Source organism: Saimiri boliviensis, chromosome 12 (assembly GCF_048565385.1).
Source record: "Saimiri boliviensis isolate mSaiBol1 chromosome 12, mSaiBol1.pri, whole genome shotgun sequence".
NCBI lineage: Eukaryota > Metazoa > Chordata > Mammalia > Primates > Cebidae > Saimiri > Saimiri boliviensis.
Genome location: NC_133460.1, coordinates 555,593 through 572,211, shown reverse-complemented (window position 1 = coordinate 572,211; position 16,619 = coordinate 555,593). Strand labels below are relative to the sequence as shown.

The 16,619-nt window shown below is 48.9% G+C and overlaps 1 protein-coding gene across 4 annotated transcripts in view; it reads left to right on the top strand.

The window, feature by feature from the left end:
• MYH11 (myosin heavy chain 11) overlaps positions 1-16,619 on the top strand; it is a 154,537-nt gene that overhangs the window by 13,572 nt on the left and 124,346 nt on the right. For all 4 annotated transcript variants that reach the window (XM_074381598.1, XM_039478276.2, XM_074381599.1 and 1 more), the window contains exon 2: positions 7,028-7,389. In XM_074381598.1, the coding sequence (XP_074237699.1) occupies positions 7,045-7,389 (345 nt within the window). In that variant the 5' untranslated portion in view covers positions 7,028-7,044. The remainder of the gene's footprint in view (positions 1-7,027; positions 7,390-16,619) is intronic.

The window sequence follows — 16,619 nt, the reverse complement described above, 5'->3', positions numbered from 1 at the left end:
CTTGCTATAATGCCCAGGCTGGTCTGGAATGCCTGGGCTCAAGCAATCCTCCTGGCTTGGCCTCCCAAATTATGGAATTATGTGCGTGGGCCACTGCCAGCCTCTTTTCTTTTAATTATTTTTTAATCTATAGGTTCCCCTACTTTTTGTTTGTATTTTACTTGTTAAAAAAGCAGTGTCCTGGCTGAGTGTGGTGGCTCACACCTGTAATCTCAGCACTCTGGGAGGCTGAGGTGGGCAGATCACCTGAGTGAGGAGTTCGAGACCAGCTTGGACAACATGGTGAAACCCTGACCCTACTAAAAATACAATCATTAGCCAGGTGTGGTGGCATGTGCCTGTAATGCCAGCTACTCAGGAGACTGAGGCATGACAACTGGTTGAACCCAGCCGAGATTCCCTGCATTGTGCTCTAGCCTGAGCAACATAGTGAGACTGTCTAAAAAAAAAACAAAACAAAAAAACAGTCTTCTGTCCTGGTGCCCACCTTTGGGATATTACTGCATTGTTTAATATGCTCCCCTGTGCCTTGCCTTTTCTGTGGACAGGCATTAGGTCCAGAGGCTTCATCGCCTTCATCCTCCATCTCCACCCCCTCTTCATATTAGCAAGAATATGTCATTCGTGGTATCAGCACCTGCTACGTCATGCCATCTGCATGGCATGTAATGTTTATAATGTCTAGTCAGCTCTCTTTTCATGATGTTAAGATTGATTAGCAGATTCGGGTGATGTCATTCAGGTTTTGTATTTTTTAGTAGAGACAGCGTTTTGCCATCTCTTATAAAATTCCACAGCAGCTTTTCATCTAATACAGTTGGTCCTATGGTGGGGACCCTAGAACAGCATCATCAGCATCACCTGGAAGCTGGTTAGAAATGTGGGAGTTCAAGACCAGCCTGACCAGCATGGAGAAACCCCGTCTCTACTAAAAATACAAAATTAGCCAGGCGTGGTGGCATGTGCCTGTAATCCCAGGTACTTGGGAGGCTGAGGCAGGAGAATCTCTTGAACCCAGGAGGCAGAGGTTGCAGTGAGCCGAAAACGTGCCATTGCACTCCAGACTGGGCAACAAGAGCAAAACTCCATCTCAAAAAAAGAAAAAGAAAAAGAAAAATGCATATTCTCGGGCCCCATCCCAGTCCTAATGACTCAGTAGCTAATGAATCAGGAAATGTGAGCCGCACTGGTCTAATTGTTTTAGCAATTACTGGTAGCCCTTGCCAAGACCCTGTTATTTATTTGTTTATTTATTTTGAGGCAGAGTCTTGCTCTGTCACCCAGGCTGGAGTACATTGGCATGATCTCAGCTCACTGCAACCTCCGCCTTCTGGGTTCAAGTAATTCTCCTGCCTCAGCCTCCCGAGTAGCTGGAATTACAGGCATGTGCCACCATACCCAGCTAATTTTTTTATTTTTTAGTAGAGACAGCGCTTTGCCATGTTGACCAGGCTGGTCTCAAACTCTTGACCTCCGGTGATATGCCCACCTGGGCCTCTCAAAGTGCTGGGATTACAGGCATTAGCCAGTGTACCCACCTTGAGACTCATTATTTTATTAGGGTTTTATAGGCAGTTACATCCTGGTTTAATTTTTCTTCATGTATTCACTGGAATTCTTCCCTGTAGGACGGAGTCTTTTTTTTAAGACAGGGTAAGTGGAGTCAGGGACAGGAAATGTTTGTTCTTACTCTGATCTAAGCCAGATTCATTAATGACTTTAAAAGGCTGGCCTGGAGCTGCTGACCTCAGGAAGAAGGGTTGGTAAGCATCAGATGATGCATGTTGTCTACCAGATGTTTCTTTCACTTTCTGCATATGTGAAGTGATTATTCAGATTTAGATGGGGGATTTCCTCCTTTCTCTACTTTTTTTTTAATCTTCTTTGTGGTTTTTTTTTTTTTTTCTTGGATTAAGTCTGTCTCTGTTGCCTGGGCTGGAGTGCAATGGCATGATCTCAGTTTACTGCAACCTCTGCCTCCCAGGTTCAAGCGATCCTCGTGCCTCAGACTCCTGAGTAGTGGGGTTACAGGCACACAGCACCACACCCGGCTAATATTTTTGTGTTTTTAGTAGAGACAAGGTTTTACCATGTTGGCCAGGCTGGTCTACAACTCTAGACCTCAAGCAGTCTTCCTGCCTCAGTTCCCAAAAGTCCTAGGATTACAGGTATGAGCCACCAAGCCCAGCCACCACTTTTTTTTTTTTTTTTTCATCAGCTACTATATAAAATCTCCCAGCAGAAAATCTCCTCTGAGCAAATCAGCTTCCAGGTTTGTTTGTTTGTTTGAGACAGAGTTTCACTGACTGCCCAGGCTGGAGTGCAATGGCTCAATCTTGGCTCACTGCAACCTCTGCCTCCCGGGTTCAAGTGGTTCTTCTGTCTCAGCCTCATGAGTAGCTGAGATTAGAGGTGCCTGCCACCATGACTGGCTACTTTTTTTAAATTTTATTTTTAGTAGAGACAAGGTTTCACCATGTTGCCCAGGCTGGTCTCGAACTCCTGACCTCAGGTGATCTCCATGCCTTGGCCTCCCAAAGTGCTGGGATTACAGGCATGAGCCAGCACACCCAGCTGCAGATATTTTTAATTAGTTATTTTATTACTATGTTCAGCCCTGAAAGAAAAAGAATAGGTATTGGAATAGCTGCCACTCCCCGTTGTGTCTTGTAAAAATCTGCATCACCTAAGAGGCTGGGTTTCAGCAGTTGGCTACTCAGCTCTGGGGGTCCAATAGTGGGACATGGGTCTTTACTTGTCTCTGTGGGATTTGGGGACCAAGTGTGGGAATTATCAGTGAATTCAAAGGAGTTGTGAATTCTCTTCTGAAGGAAGGATGTCAGCCACACATAGATCCTGGTGGCCATATGTCCTCACTTAGCCAGCAACTCAGTTCTCTGGGCTCCAGCAGAGGCAGGTGGAAGGAGCTGCTCCTGCAGCTGTGGTCAGAGTCAGGAACAGGGCTGGACGGGCCTATAGAGCATGTCATCTCTGTCTCTCTCCTCATAAACACATCTGGATAGCAGGACAGGTAACAAGGACCCACCACCAATGGGCTTCCCATGTAGAGACATTTGATGACTTAATCTTCCAGGAAGAGAGACTTCTCCTTTTCAGTTTAGTTATCCTAAGGAACACTTTGTATGGAAGCGGTAGAATCAAGATTTCTGTATCACACACCCTACCCCGACTTTCTGTGCCACTTATAAAAATAATGCATTTGGGGCTGGGTGTAGTGGCTCATGCCTATAATCCCAGCACTTCAGCAGGCCAAGGCTGGTGGATCACTTGAGGTCAGGAGTTTGAGACCAGCCTGGTCAACTTGGTGAATCTCCATCTCTACTAAAAATAGAAAAATTAGCTGGATGTGGTGGCAGGTGCCTGTAATCCCAGTTGCTGAGGAGGCTGAGGCAGGAGAATCGCTTGAACCTGGGAGGCCAAGGTTGTGTGATTGTACTCCAGCCTGGCAGCAGAGCAAGACTCCATCCCAAACAACAACAACAAAATCATTTTAAACGTACGGATTTAAATATATTCATCTTTCAACCCTTTTTGGAGTGTTGGGGTGATGGAAATATAATTATTTTTCTTAATGATATTCAGACTGTCTCATATTTGACCAGCTAGAACCCTGGTATAATATTTTAGTATGAAATTCTCTAGACTTTTAGAAATGTATAGACAAACATATAAAATGAGAAATAGTTTATTATAAATATTTAAATAAACTTTATTGAGGTATAGTCTACATAAAATGAAGCTCACCAACTTAAATTCAAGGGTTTTTTTCAAGTGTACAGCTTGAGTGAGTTTTTTCAACTTAAAAAATTTCTTTTTTTTTAAATTTGAGACAGAGTCTCTGTCACCAGGCTGGAGTGCAGTGGTACCATCTTGGCTCACTGCAACCTCCACCTCCTGGGTTGAAGAAATTCTCCTGCCTCAGCCTCTCAAGCAGCTGGGATTGTAGGTATCTGCCACCACGCCCAGCTAATTTTTGTATTTTTAATAGAGACAGGGTTTCACAATATTGGACAGGCTGGTCTTGAACTCCTGACCTTGTGATTTGCCCACTTCAGCCTCCCAAAGTGCTGGAATTACAGGCATGACCCACTGCACCCAACTAAAAATTTATTTCCTAAGTGACAAATGATCATACATGTTCATGGGGTTCATAGTGTTTTTTATTTTATTTATTTATTTATTTTTTTGAGACAGGGTCTTGCTCTGTCACTCAGCCTGGAGTGCTGTGGTGTGATCACCGCTCACTGCAGCCTTGACCTCCCGGTCTCCAGCCATCTTTCCACCTCAGCCTCCTGAGTAGCTGGAACCATAGGCATGCACCACCATGCCCGGCTAATTTTTAGTTTTTTCTATAGGGACGGTCTCCTTATGTGCCCAAGTTGGTCTTGAACTCTTAGCCTCACGGGATTCTCCTGTGTCAGCTTCCCAAAGTGCTGGGATTACAAGTTTGAGCCACTGTGCCCAGCTCTTAGTAATGTTTTGATATTAATACATAAAATACAGGGGGAGATAAGATCAGGGTATTTAGCATATCCATCATCTCAAACATTTACCATTTGTTTTATTTATTTATTTATTTTGCTGCTTCCTCTGTGATGACGTTTACCATCTCATTGTGTTGGGAACATTCAGTGTCCTCCTTCTAGCTCTTTGAAACTCTGTAATATGTTATCGTTCACTTTAGTCATAGGGGTACAGAACATTCTTAATGAGTTTTGAGAAATGTATACAGTCTTGTAAGCACCACCGTTACCACATGGAATGCTTTTATCACCCTGAAATGCCTTTTGTGCCTCTTACCAGTCAGTTCATTTCCTTGCACTAGCAATTCCTTATTTATTTATTTATTTATTTTTATTTTATTTTATTTTATTTTATTTTGAGACAGAGTCTTGTTCTGTCACCCAGGCTGGAGTGCAGTGGTGTGGTCTCAGCTCACTGCAACCTCCACCTCCCGGGTTCAAGCGATTCTCCTTCCTCAGCTTCTCGAGTAGCTGGGATTACAGGCATGCACCACCATGCCTGGCTAATTTTTGTATTTTTAGTAGAGACGTGGTTTCACCACATTGGTCAGGCTGATTTTGAACTCTTGACCTCAAGTGATCTGGCTGCCTCAGCCTCCCAAAGTGCTGGGATCTTAGGTGTGAGCCACCACGCACGACGTCCCCTGGCAGCTCTTGATTACCTGTCACCATAGCCTTTTCTGTTTTGCCAATACCTTCTTTTCATTTTTTTGTTTTGTTTTGTTTGTTTGCTTTGAGACGGAGTCTGGCTCTGCCGCCCAGGCTGGTGTGTAATGGTGTGATTTCAGTTCACTGTAACCTCCACTTCCTCAGTTCAAGGGATTCTCTCGCCTCAGCCTCCTCAGTAGCTGGGACTACAGGTGCATGCCACCATGGCCCACTAATATTTGTATTTTTAGTAGAGATGAGGTCTCACCATGTTGCCCAGGCTGATCTTGAACTCCTGACCTCAGGTGATCCACCCACCTTGGCCTCCCAAGATGCTGGGATTACAGGCGTGAGCCACTGCACCCAGTCGCCATTACTTTCAATGGCAATAACCGCGGTGACTTTTGTACTAGCCTCATGGCTTTCCGTGTCGAAGGAAAAATACAGCCTGTGGCCTTTGGGGTCTGGTCCCTTTAACTGAGCGTGATGCTTTTCAGACTCAGCTATTCTACTGCATCATTTTTATCCTTTTACTGAGTTGTATTCTATAGATATGCATTGGGTCTTTTGTTTGTTTTTAAGACACAGTCTCACTCTATCACCCAGGCAGGAGTATAGTGGCGTGATCTAGGCTCACTGCACCCTTGGCCTCCCAGGCTCAGGTGATTTTCCCACCTCAGCGTCCCAACGAGCTGGGACTACAGGTGTGCGCTACCATGCCTGGCTAACTTTCTGTATTTTTTTGTAGAGACAGGGTTTGCTACCTTGCCCAGGGTGGTCTCCAACTTCTGGGCTCAAGTGATCCGGGTAATTCTATGTTTAAACATTTGAGGAGTCTTACTTTGCAACAGACAATTAGACTAGACCATCTTCCCATATCAGCATGTGTAGACATACTTCCTGCTGCTGCTTTCTTTTTATTTATTTATTTATTTATTTATTTATTTTTTTGAGGTGGAGTTTCGCTCTTGTTACCCAGGCTGGAGTGCAATGGCGCGATCTCGGCTCACCGCAACCTCCGCCTCCTGGGTTCAGGCAATTCTCCTGTCTCAGCCTCCTGAGTAGCTAGGATTACAGGCATGCACCACCATGCCCAGCTAATTTTTGTATTTTTAGTAGAGACGGGGTTTCACCATGTTGACCAGGATGGTCTCGATCTCTCGACCTCGTGATCCACCCGCCTCGGCCTCCCAAAGTGCTGGGATTACAGGCTTGAGCCACCGCGCCTGGCCTTATTTTTTTTTTTTTTGATGTGGAATCTTGCTCTGTCGCCCAGGCTGGAGTGCAGTGGCACGACCTGGGCTCACTGCAACCTCTGCCTCCCAGGTTCAAGCGATTCTCCTGCCTCAGCCTCCCAAGTGGCTGGGATTACAGGTACATGTCACCACCTGGCTAATTTTGATATTTTTAGTAGAGACAGGGTTTCACCATGTTGGCCAGGATGGCCTCAAACTCCCGGCCTCAAGTGATTCACCCACCTCAGCCTCCCACAGTGTTGGGATTACAGGCGTGAGCCACCACACCCAGCCCTACTTCCTGCTTCTTAACCACTGGGTAGTATTTCATTGCATGGAAATAGCATGGCTTACGTATCCAGCTCTATATTGGACATTTGGGTCATTTCTTGACTTTCGGTGCTCTAGGCAATGACACACATCCCTTTCTGAAGGGCCTTTGGGTGGCCTCTGTTCTTTCACCGCATACACAGTACGGCAGGGAACGTCTTTGTGAGATGTTTCTGCAGATTGAGTCCCCAGATGGGGCAAGGTGAGTGACTGAGCTGTCTTTGGGGCTTCGTTCTGGCCTGATTATGACCCTGTCACCTTATTCCACAGGGGACCAACCAGGCACCATGGCACAGAAGGGCCAACTCAGTGACGATGAGAAGTTCCTCTTTGTGGACAAAAACTTCATCAACAGCCCCGTGGCCCAGGCTGACTGGGCCGCCAAGAAACTTGTCTGGGTCCCCTCGGAGAAGCAGGGCTTCGAGGCGGCCAGCATCAAGGAGGAGAAGGGGGATGAGGTGATCGTGGAGCTCGTGGAGAATGGCAAGAAGGTCACGGTGGGGAAAGACGACATCCAGAAGATGAACCCACCCAAGTTCTCCAAGGTGGAGGACATGGCGGAGCTGACGTGCCTCAACGAAGCCTCCGTGCTGCACAACCTCAGGGAACGCTACTTCTCGGGGCTAATATACGTGAGCATTGCGGGGCGGCCGGGTGCCCATTCCTGGCCTCACCAGGAACGCAGGCATTAGAAATGTGCTGGGAGGGCGGGGCGCGGTGGCTCACGCCTGTCATTCCAGCACTTTGGGAGGCCAAGGCGGGCAGATCAGCTGAGGTCAGGAGTTCCAGGCCAGCCTGGCCAACGTGCTGAAACCCCGTCTCTACTAAAAATACAAAGATTAGCCGAGTGTGGTAGTGCGCACCTGTAATCCCAGCTACCGGGGAGGCTGGGGCAGAAGAATCGCTTGAACCCAGGAGGCAGAGGTTGTAGTGAGCCGAGATCGCACCACTGCACTCCAGCCTGGGTGACAGAACAAGACTCTGTCCCAAGGAAAAAAAAAAAGGGCGGGGGGAACGTGTTAGGAAGGCTGAAGGTTTGATGGAGGGAGACTGCGTCATGGGGAAGAATCATTCCGACGTGGGTTCACACCTCATGCCTTGAGCAGGTCATTTCCCCTCTTGAAGCCTCCGTTTTCCTATCGGTAAAGTGGGAATAATCACCCTCTTGTAGACAGGCGGTGCGCCATCCCACATCATCACCTATGCCAAGTGCTAAGATGTATGATAAGCTCCCAACAGATTTCGTCGATACCATTCTGTGCCCTTTCCTCCTCTTGAGAATAAGGAAGAGCTCATAACTGCTTTAGAAAGACCGGTTTTTCTTGGCAGCCAGGTGGGTAGGAGACATGAAAATGTGGCTAGGTTGTCCAGGCACAGTGGCTCGTGCCTACAATCTCAGCGCTTTGGGAGGCCAAGGCAGGCAGATCACCTGAGGTCAGGAGTTCGAGACCAGCTTGGCCAACATGGTGAAATCCTGTCTCTACTAAAAACACAAAAATTAGCTGAACGTGGTGGCACGTGCCTGTAATCCCAGCTTCGCAGGAGGCTGAGGCAAGAGAATCACTGGAACCCAGGAGGCGGAGGTTGCAGTGAGCCAAGATTGTGCCACTGCACTCCAGCCTGGGTGACAGAGCAAGACTCTGTCTTTAAAAAAAAAAAAAAAAGTGGCTAGGTTTTAGGAAGGCCTTCCTTGTCACAGAGAGGAATGGTCAGGTCGGTCCTGGGACTCCTACAGGGCGACCTGCAGATCAGGGAGTCCTAGAGAAGGCACAGTATGGTAGCCCCTGGCCACTCATGGCTGACTCCAATTAGATTTGAATTAATTAAAAATAAACATTAGGCTCGGATGCAGTAGCTCACACCTATAATCCCAGCACTCGCGGAGGCCAAGGCAGGTGCATCACTTAAGGTCAGGAGTTCAAGACCAGCCTGGACAACATGGTGAACCCGTCTCTACTAAAAATACAAAAATTGGCCAGGCATGGTAGTACACACCTGTAATCCTAGCTACTTAGGAGGCTGAGGCAGGAGAATTACCTGAACCTGGGAGGCACAGGTCGCAGTGATCCTAGATCGCGCCATTGCACTCCAGCCTGGGCAACAAGAGAGAAACACCATCTCAAAAAAAAAAAAAAAGAAAGAAAGAAAGAAACATTAAAAAATTAATTGGCTGGGTGTGGTGGTTCACACCTGTAATCCCAGCACTTTGGACAGACAAGGCAGGTGGATCACGAGGTCAGGAGTTTGAGCCCAGCCTGGCCAACATGGTGAAACACATCTCTACTAAAATACAGAAATTAGCCAAGCATGGTAGCATGTGCCTGTCATCTCAGCTACTTGGGAGGCTGAGGCAGGAGACTCACTTGAACCTGGGAGGCGGAGGTTGCGGTGAGCCGAGATCAGGCCATTGTACTCCAGCCTGGGCAACAAGAGTGAAACTCCATCTCAAAATAAATACATAAAATAAATAATAAAAAAGGTATTTCTTCTGTTGTATTGGCCCCGGATGAAGTGCTCAATGGCTGCCTATGGCTAGTGGCTTGTGTATTGGGTGGCATAAGTCAGAACGTTCCCATTATCATACAAAGTTCTGTTGGACGTTCCCATTATAGAGAGTTCTGTGGGACTGCCTGGACTGCAGGACTGGGGCTTGGAGTGTGATGCAGTGAGGCCCAGATCACTGGTGGAGTTGGGTCAGCTCTCCCGGACAAGGACGTTGAGACCCCGTGATGCCAGACTGGTGTGCAGAGGTCACCCACTGGGCCTCTGTCTGTGTCTCTCTCTGAATGGGCTTTCTCACCCTTCAGCAAGTTACCTCATGTCTCTAAAGCTTTTTCATCCTTTTCCATATAATGGATGCAAGAACAGTACCAGCCTCGGCCAGGCGCAGTGGCTCATGCCTGTAATCCCAGCACTTTGGGAGGCCAAGGTGGGCATATCACGAGGTCAGGAGTTCGAGACCATGGCCAACATACTGAAACTCCTTCTCTGCTAAAAATACAAAAAAATTAGCTGGGCATGGTGGCAGGTGCCTGTAATCCCAACTACTCTGGAGGCTGAGGCAGGAGAATCACTTGAACCTGGGAGGCGGAGATTGCAGAGAGCTGAGATCGCACCACTGCACTCCAGCCCAGGTGACAGTGTGAGATGACTCCTCAAAAAAAAGAATAGTACCAGCCTTTTGGGAGTCGGGTATGGTGGCTGATGCCTGTAATCCCAGCATTCTGGGAAGCTGAGGCAGGCGGATCACTTAAGTCCAAGAGTTTGGGAGTGGCCTGGGCAACACAATGAGACCGCATCTCTACAAAAATAAATTAGCCAGGTGCAGTGGAACGTACGTGTAGTTCCAGCTACTCAGGGAGGCTGAGGCAGGAGGATGACTCGAGCCCAGGAACTGGAGGCTGCAGTGAGCTAGGATTGCGCCACTGTACTCCGGCCTGGGTGACAGAGTGAGACCCTGTCTGTTTAAAAAAAAAAAAAAAGTAGTGCCAGCCTCATGGGGTGGGTTATGCTAAAGAGAAAGCACTTAACACGCTTCCGCTACGTGTTAAGTGTAGACACTGAAAATGTCAAGTGTTACTGTGATTGGTTTTTGCTGTGGTCATGATCAGCCTGTTGGGTGCACAGTACAAATTTGGAAATGCTCAGCATTGACTGGTATAAGATAGCTCAGCCCCAAAGACACCCCTTTTAAGGGGTATAGAATTTGCCATGGGGATAGGCCATTTTTCCACTGTTCTTACAGATATTTCAGAGGAGGTTAGAGTGGCTTTTTAAAGAGCCAAGTGGTAAAGGTGAGCAACTCATATCTATGTTGTTGTTTTTTTCGATATGGGCACTTATCTGTCATTCGGGTTGGAGTGCAGTGGTGCCATCATAGCTCACTACAGCTTCGAAGTCCTGGGTTCAAGCAATCCTCTCACCTCAGCCTCCTGAGTAGCTATGGACTACAGGTGTGCACCGCTACACCTGGCTAATTTTTTTTTTCTTGAGATGGAGTCCTGCTCTGTCATCCAGGCTGGAGTGCAGTGGCATGATCTTGGCTCACTGCAGCCTCTGCCTCCTTGGTTCCAGCGATTCTCCTGTCTCAGCCTCCTGGGTAGCTGGGATTATGGGTACCCGCCGCCACAACTGGCCAATTTTTGTATTTTTAGTAGAAACGAGGTTTTACCACATTGGCCAGGCTGGTCTCGAATACCTGTCCTCAGGTAATCTGCCTGCCTCGGCCTCCCAATGCGATTGGATTACAGGCGTGAGCCACTGTGCCCAGGCCTAGCGAATTCATATTTATTTATTTATTTATTTATGTTTGTTTTTTGAGATGGAGTCTTGCTCTGTCACCCAGCCTGGAGTGCAATGGTGCAGTCTCAGCCCCTGCAACTTCCGCCTCCCAGGTTCAAGTGATTCTCCTGCCTCAGCCTCCCGAGTAGCTAGAATTACAGGCACCTACCACCATGCCCAGGTAATTTTTGTATTTTTAGTAGAGATGGGGTTTCACCATGTTGGCCAGCCGGGTCTCGAACTCCTGACCTCAGGTGATCCACCTGCCTCAGTCTCCCAAAGTTCTGAAATTACAGTCGTGAGCCACTGCACCCAGCCAGTATGTTGGACATTTCTAAAGAGATTGGCAGGGAGCCAGAGGGAAAATTGGGCTCCTAGGGCACAAATCTTCCATCTAAGACGTGTCACCTCCATCCAGGGAGTCTCAGGACAGGCCTATGTATTCATCTTACCCGTTCTCCTCAAACAGAACTCAGGAAAAAAAAAAAAAAAAGAGGGTGCAGGAAGGTCCCGAGACCCAGACTATCTTCTGACAGCAGATTAAAAATAAATGACTCAAAGCTTCAAATTCCTGCTGTGCTTCCCTGAGCAGATTAGATTAAAGTCCTTTCAGCCTTGTGATGATGGGCCTGCTCTTTTGTTGTTTCTTTCTGGTCAGTTTAATTGCTTAATAGAAACCGTTGTCCATGACGGATAAGATAAAGAAGGAAAGGGTTGGGTGGGGGAGCACGGTAAGTTACTCTCCCAGCCCATAATAGTAGCGTGCATGCCTCTTGTTAGTAGGCAGATGGCGAGGTGATGCCAGGTCCGAGGGCTGGCCTGCATGGCTTCGCCCTCTGTGACCAAGGGAACTTTCTCCTCCATTCTGCAAAGCTTGCCTGAAATGATGGGCCCTGGAGAAGGTTGTGGCAGACCTCTTGTCCTCCTGGATCTAGATGGGTCTGTAGAAGCCAGAGGAGCTTCTCTCCTTAGAGATGCAGGTTCTGGGCTCAGCAATGTCCAGCACCCTACCCGAACTGCTGGAGATTGCTCATGGCGTACCTGGAGGGAGCATGACTTTCATGCCTGGTCCTAAGGGTCCCTTGGTCTTCTGAATGCTGTCTTTTGGCTGAGTTCTGTCTGCTCAAATTTATTATTTTCTTCTTTCTTTCTTTTCTTCCTTCCTTCCTTCTTTCCTTCTTTCTTTCAAAATGGGGTCTTGCTCTGTTGCCCAGGCTGGAGTGCAGGGGCATGATCTCGGCTCACCGCAGCCTCTGCCTCCTGGGACTCAGGGGATCCAACTGCCTCAGTCACCTGAGTAGCTCAGACTACAGGCGCGTACCACCACACCCGGCTAATTTTTTGGGTTTTTGGTAGAGATGGGGTTGCACCGTATTGCCCAGGCTGATCTCAAACTCTTGAGCTCAAGCAATCTGCCTGCTTCGGCCTCCCAAAGTGTTGGGGTTACAGGCATGAGCCACGGGGCACAGCCTGGAAATTTTTGTGGGTCACTAAAGCACTCAGCTCTGTCCCTGGCATCTTGCTAGGGGATGAGGAAAAGGGATTCAGGAGGAGTGAGCTCAGTAGGTGCGGATCTGCTGTGGGCCGGGTACTATCTCAGCTTCCTCCCAGCCTGCTTGGTTCTTCACAACACCAGCAGCAGGGAAGCCGATGATCCCAGCTTGCAGATCAGGTGACGGAGGCAGAGGTCATGCTTGCTTAGGAAGGGGCTGTGAGGGTGCACATTTAGAAACGGACCTGAGTTCCAACTCTGGTTTTATCTGACTGTAAAGTGTGTATTTTCTTTGCTCTCTCGCTTCTCTATGGGAAACCGATTCAGAGGGCCAAGTCCCATCCCAGCTGTACAGTTGATTGGAAGAAGACAAGATACATGACAGTTAGATGCACATCTATGACGTCAGTTCTAAAGCGTGGGGTTCTTTTTTTTTTTTCTGAGGCAGAGTCTCACTCTGTCACCAAGCTGGAGTGCAATGGTGCATTCTCAGCTCACTGCAGCCTCCACCTCCCAGGTTCAAGCAATTCCCCTGCCTCAGCCTCCCGAATAGCTGGAATTACAGGTGCATGCCACCACACCCGGCTAATTTTTTATATTTTTGATAGAGACAGGTTTCACCATGTTGGCCAGGCTGGTCTCAAATTCCTGACCTCAAGGGATTCACCTGCTTTGGTCTCTCAAAGTGCTGGGATTACAGGTGTGAGCCACTGTGCCCTGCCTAAAACTAGGTGCTAGGCTAATGATTACAACCTGCTAACACAGAGTGAGTGATTTTCTACTTTTTTAATTGAGTTAATATATCAAAAAAAGAAAGAAATCTGTTTCTGTCATTGCTTGAAAAAGCAGAGGATCTGACACTCCAGGACACAGGGTGCAAGGAACAGTCCCTGTGAGATGGGCTTTATGCTCCCTGCTTTTCCACAGGCCCCACCACTCCCTGTCGCCTCCCAGGCCCTGGTAGCTGTTGACCATGGCACCTCTTTTGTTGACTCACACAGAGCCTGCTTGGTCCTGCAGACAGTGGGACCCTCCACCCTATACCAAACCTCTGGGGTTGGGAAAAGCATGACCAGAGCCACGGTGGGTGAGACCCCCTGCTCATTGGACTCCCCCAAACCCAAATCCCCAACCCATGAGCCCCAAAGGCCATTTTTCCAGTTCTGGTTCTGCTTCTGGAATGCCCAGGGGGTCAAGAGAAGCCCACCTTCCAAACTTGAGCAGGTGGCAATGTTTCCTGCTTAGAGACCTAGCCCAGCAATCTTAGCCTTCTCTGGAAGCAGTGTCCACCCAGGGACGCAGGAAGCAAGCAGACTATGAGCAGAGGCTCCTGGGTGCCAGCCACTGCTCTGGTCCCTGAAGGGTAGAAAGCCACCATAGCTGGAAGGTGTACTTTGTTAAGCCCCAGGAAATAGCCCTTCTGATCTTTTTTTTTTTTTTTTTAATGGAGTCTCGCTCTGTTGCCCAGGCTGGAGTGCAGTGGTGCAATCTTGGCTCAGTGCAACCTCCATCTCCTGGGTTCAAGCAATTCTCCTGTCTCAGTGTCCCAGGTAGCTGGGATTACAGGCGCCTGCCATCATGCCCAGCTAATTTTTGTATTTTTAGTAGAGAGGGAGTTTCACCATGTTGACCAGGCTGGTCTTGAACTCCTGACCTCAGGTGATCCACCCACCTCAGCCTCCCAAAGTGCGGCGATTGCAAGTGTGAGCCACCACGCCCAGCCAGCCCTGTGTGTCTGAAAGCCAGTGTTCCTTCCCCCCCGCTGTTCCTCATTTCTGCTGCAGGCCCTGGGGGCACCCCTTGCTCAGGGCTCTGTGGCTGACCATATAAAGCATCAGGGAAAAGTCGGAGCTGCTTCCTAATACGGTCACAAGAGGGAAATCCTGGGCCTGCAGCTGGGTTGCTAAGGGCCCGTGACATGCCGGCTGGGACACTGGAGGCCGGGATGTTGAAACCTCTGAACTTAACCAGCTGGGGACGGGCTCTTGGGGCCAGAGAGGCAGAAACGCAGTCAACTATGGTTGGGCTGGGTCGAGGTGAAGAAGTGGCTGAACGATGTGGGAGGAAGAGCCGGATGCTGAGGCCCCACGGCCCTGTGTGAGATGTGCCGCTGCCTGTGCCCATCTTCCTCTCGCTCCATCGTCATACCCTGGCTTGTTTGGAAAGCTCTTGCAGAGCTCAGCAGAGATTCGGCTCTGCCTGGAAGCATGGATTAAGTGCTTGCTGCGTGCATGGCACTAGGAGAGGTATCCCAAACACAACAGGATGAAAGTCATATTCCTCTTTCAGAAGCTGGTGGTGGAGTTGAAAAGGCTGGATGGTCCTTCCTTCTTTGTAAGAATTATTTTTCTTTGAGACAGTCTTATTCTGTCACCCAGGCCAGAGTGCAGTGGCCTGCGACCTCCGCCTCCTGGATTCAAGCAGTTCTACTGCCTCAGCCTCCTGAGTAGCTGGGATTACAGGCGTGCACCACCATACCCGGCTTATTTTTGTATTTTTAGTAGAAACGGGGTTTCGCCATGTTGGCCAGGCTGGTCTCAAACTCAAAGTCCTGACCTCAAGTGATCTGACCTCCGCTGGCCTCCCAAAGTGCTGGGATTACAGGTGACTGAGTGTCTGCCCCGTGCCTGGCACCGTGTGGGATGTGGGAACTACAGCAGTGTGCGGGTCACAGTCCAGTAGGTGACATTTAGGCTGAGGTCTAAAGGAGGAGAGGGAGACAGCTGTGGGAAGATCAGGGGGAAAGTGTTCCAGGTGGAGGGAACAGCATATTGAAGGCTCCAAGGTGGCAAGACTTCACTTCTCATGAAATGTAGGGAGCATAAGAGTCACTAAACAACATTAATTGAGCACCGACTACATGCTAGTCGCCATGCTAAATGCTTTGTGAGTATTATCTCACAGCACACCTAGGAAGGGCTTGTTGGTATGCTGCCCGGTTTTGTAGATGAGGATAACTGAGGCTCAGAGAGGTTAAGAAACTTGCCCAGGGTCACACAGCTAAGAAGTAGCAGAGTGGCCGGGCGCAGTGGCTCATACCTGTAAGCCTAGCACTTTGAGAGGCAGAGTGGGCAGATCACCTGAGCTCAGGAGTTCAAGACCAGCCTGACCAACATGGAGTAGTTAGCCCCTACTCCATACCAAGGTCAGTACTGTCTCTACTGCAAATACAAAATTAGCTGGTCATGGTGGTGCATGCCTGTAATCCCATGTAACCCCAGCTACTCGGGAGGCTGAGGCAAGAGAATCACTTGAACGTGGGAGGCAGAGATTGCAGTGAGCCGAGATGGCACCATTGTACTCCAGCCTGGGCAACAAGACTAAAACTCCGTCTCAAACAAACCAAAATGATGCAGCAGTGTGAAGGTTCAAATTCAAGTAACTGATACCCAGTTCTGAGCCCTTAGCCACTGACCTTGACTGCCTCCAGGTCAAGCAAGGGCTTGAGTGAAGACGGACAGGGCTGTAAATGATACCTATATTCAAAAGGGGTGTGGCCATGGGTGTGGCCCCAGAGGAGCTGGAGGTGGAGTCAAGACCTGAAGGAGGGTGGGGCTTGGTTGACCTTTATTCAGATGACCATGGACTGGGCACATGCTGTTTGGAAGGCTTGTCCTGGGCACAGGGAACACTGATGAACAGGACATAGCTGCTGTCCTGGCTCCATGTGGTCTACTGAGTACCTCCTGCTGCAGCACAAGGCTCCAGGTCACAGAGATGAAGTCAGGCTGCCCCTGCTCTCTGGAAGCTGTATCCTTAAGTTACTCCCTCAATATGCATTTAACAAGCATTTAGTTAGCACCTACTCCATACCAAGGTCAGTACTGGGACTGAAGAGGAGAAAGTGGGGGCTCCCTGGCCTCAGGCTACTTGCAGCTGGTGTTTGCAGGATGGGTGGGAGGGTTCTGGGTGATAGAATGGGGAAGAGGGGTCCTTCCTGCCTTGATCTCCCAAAGACCTGGGTCCAGGCATGAGCCACTGCACCCAGCCAGACCTTCCCACTCTCTGGCTCCAGCCCTTGCCTAAAAGCCCCTTGAGGGCAGGGACCTTGTGTTTTTTTTATGTTCTAATGTAGTCCCAGCACCTTGC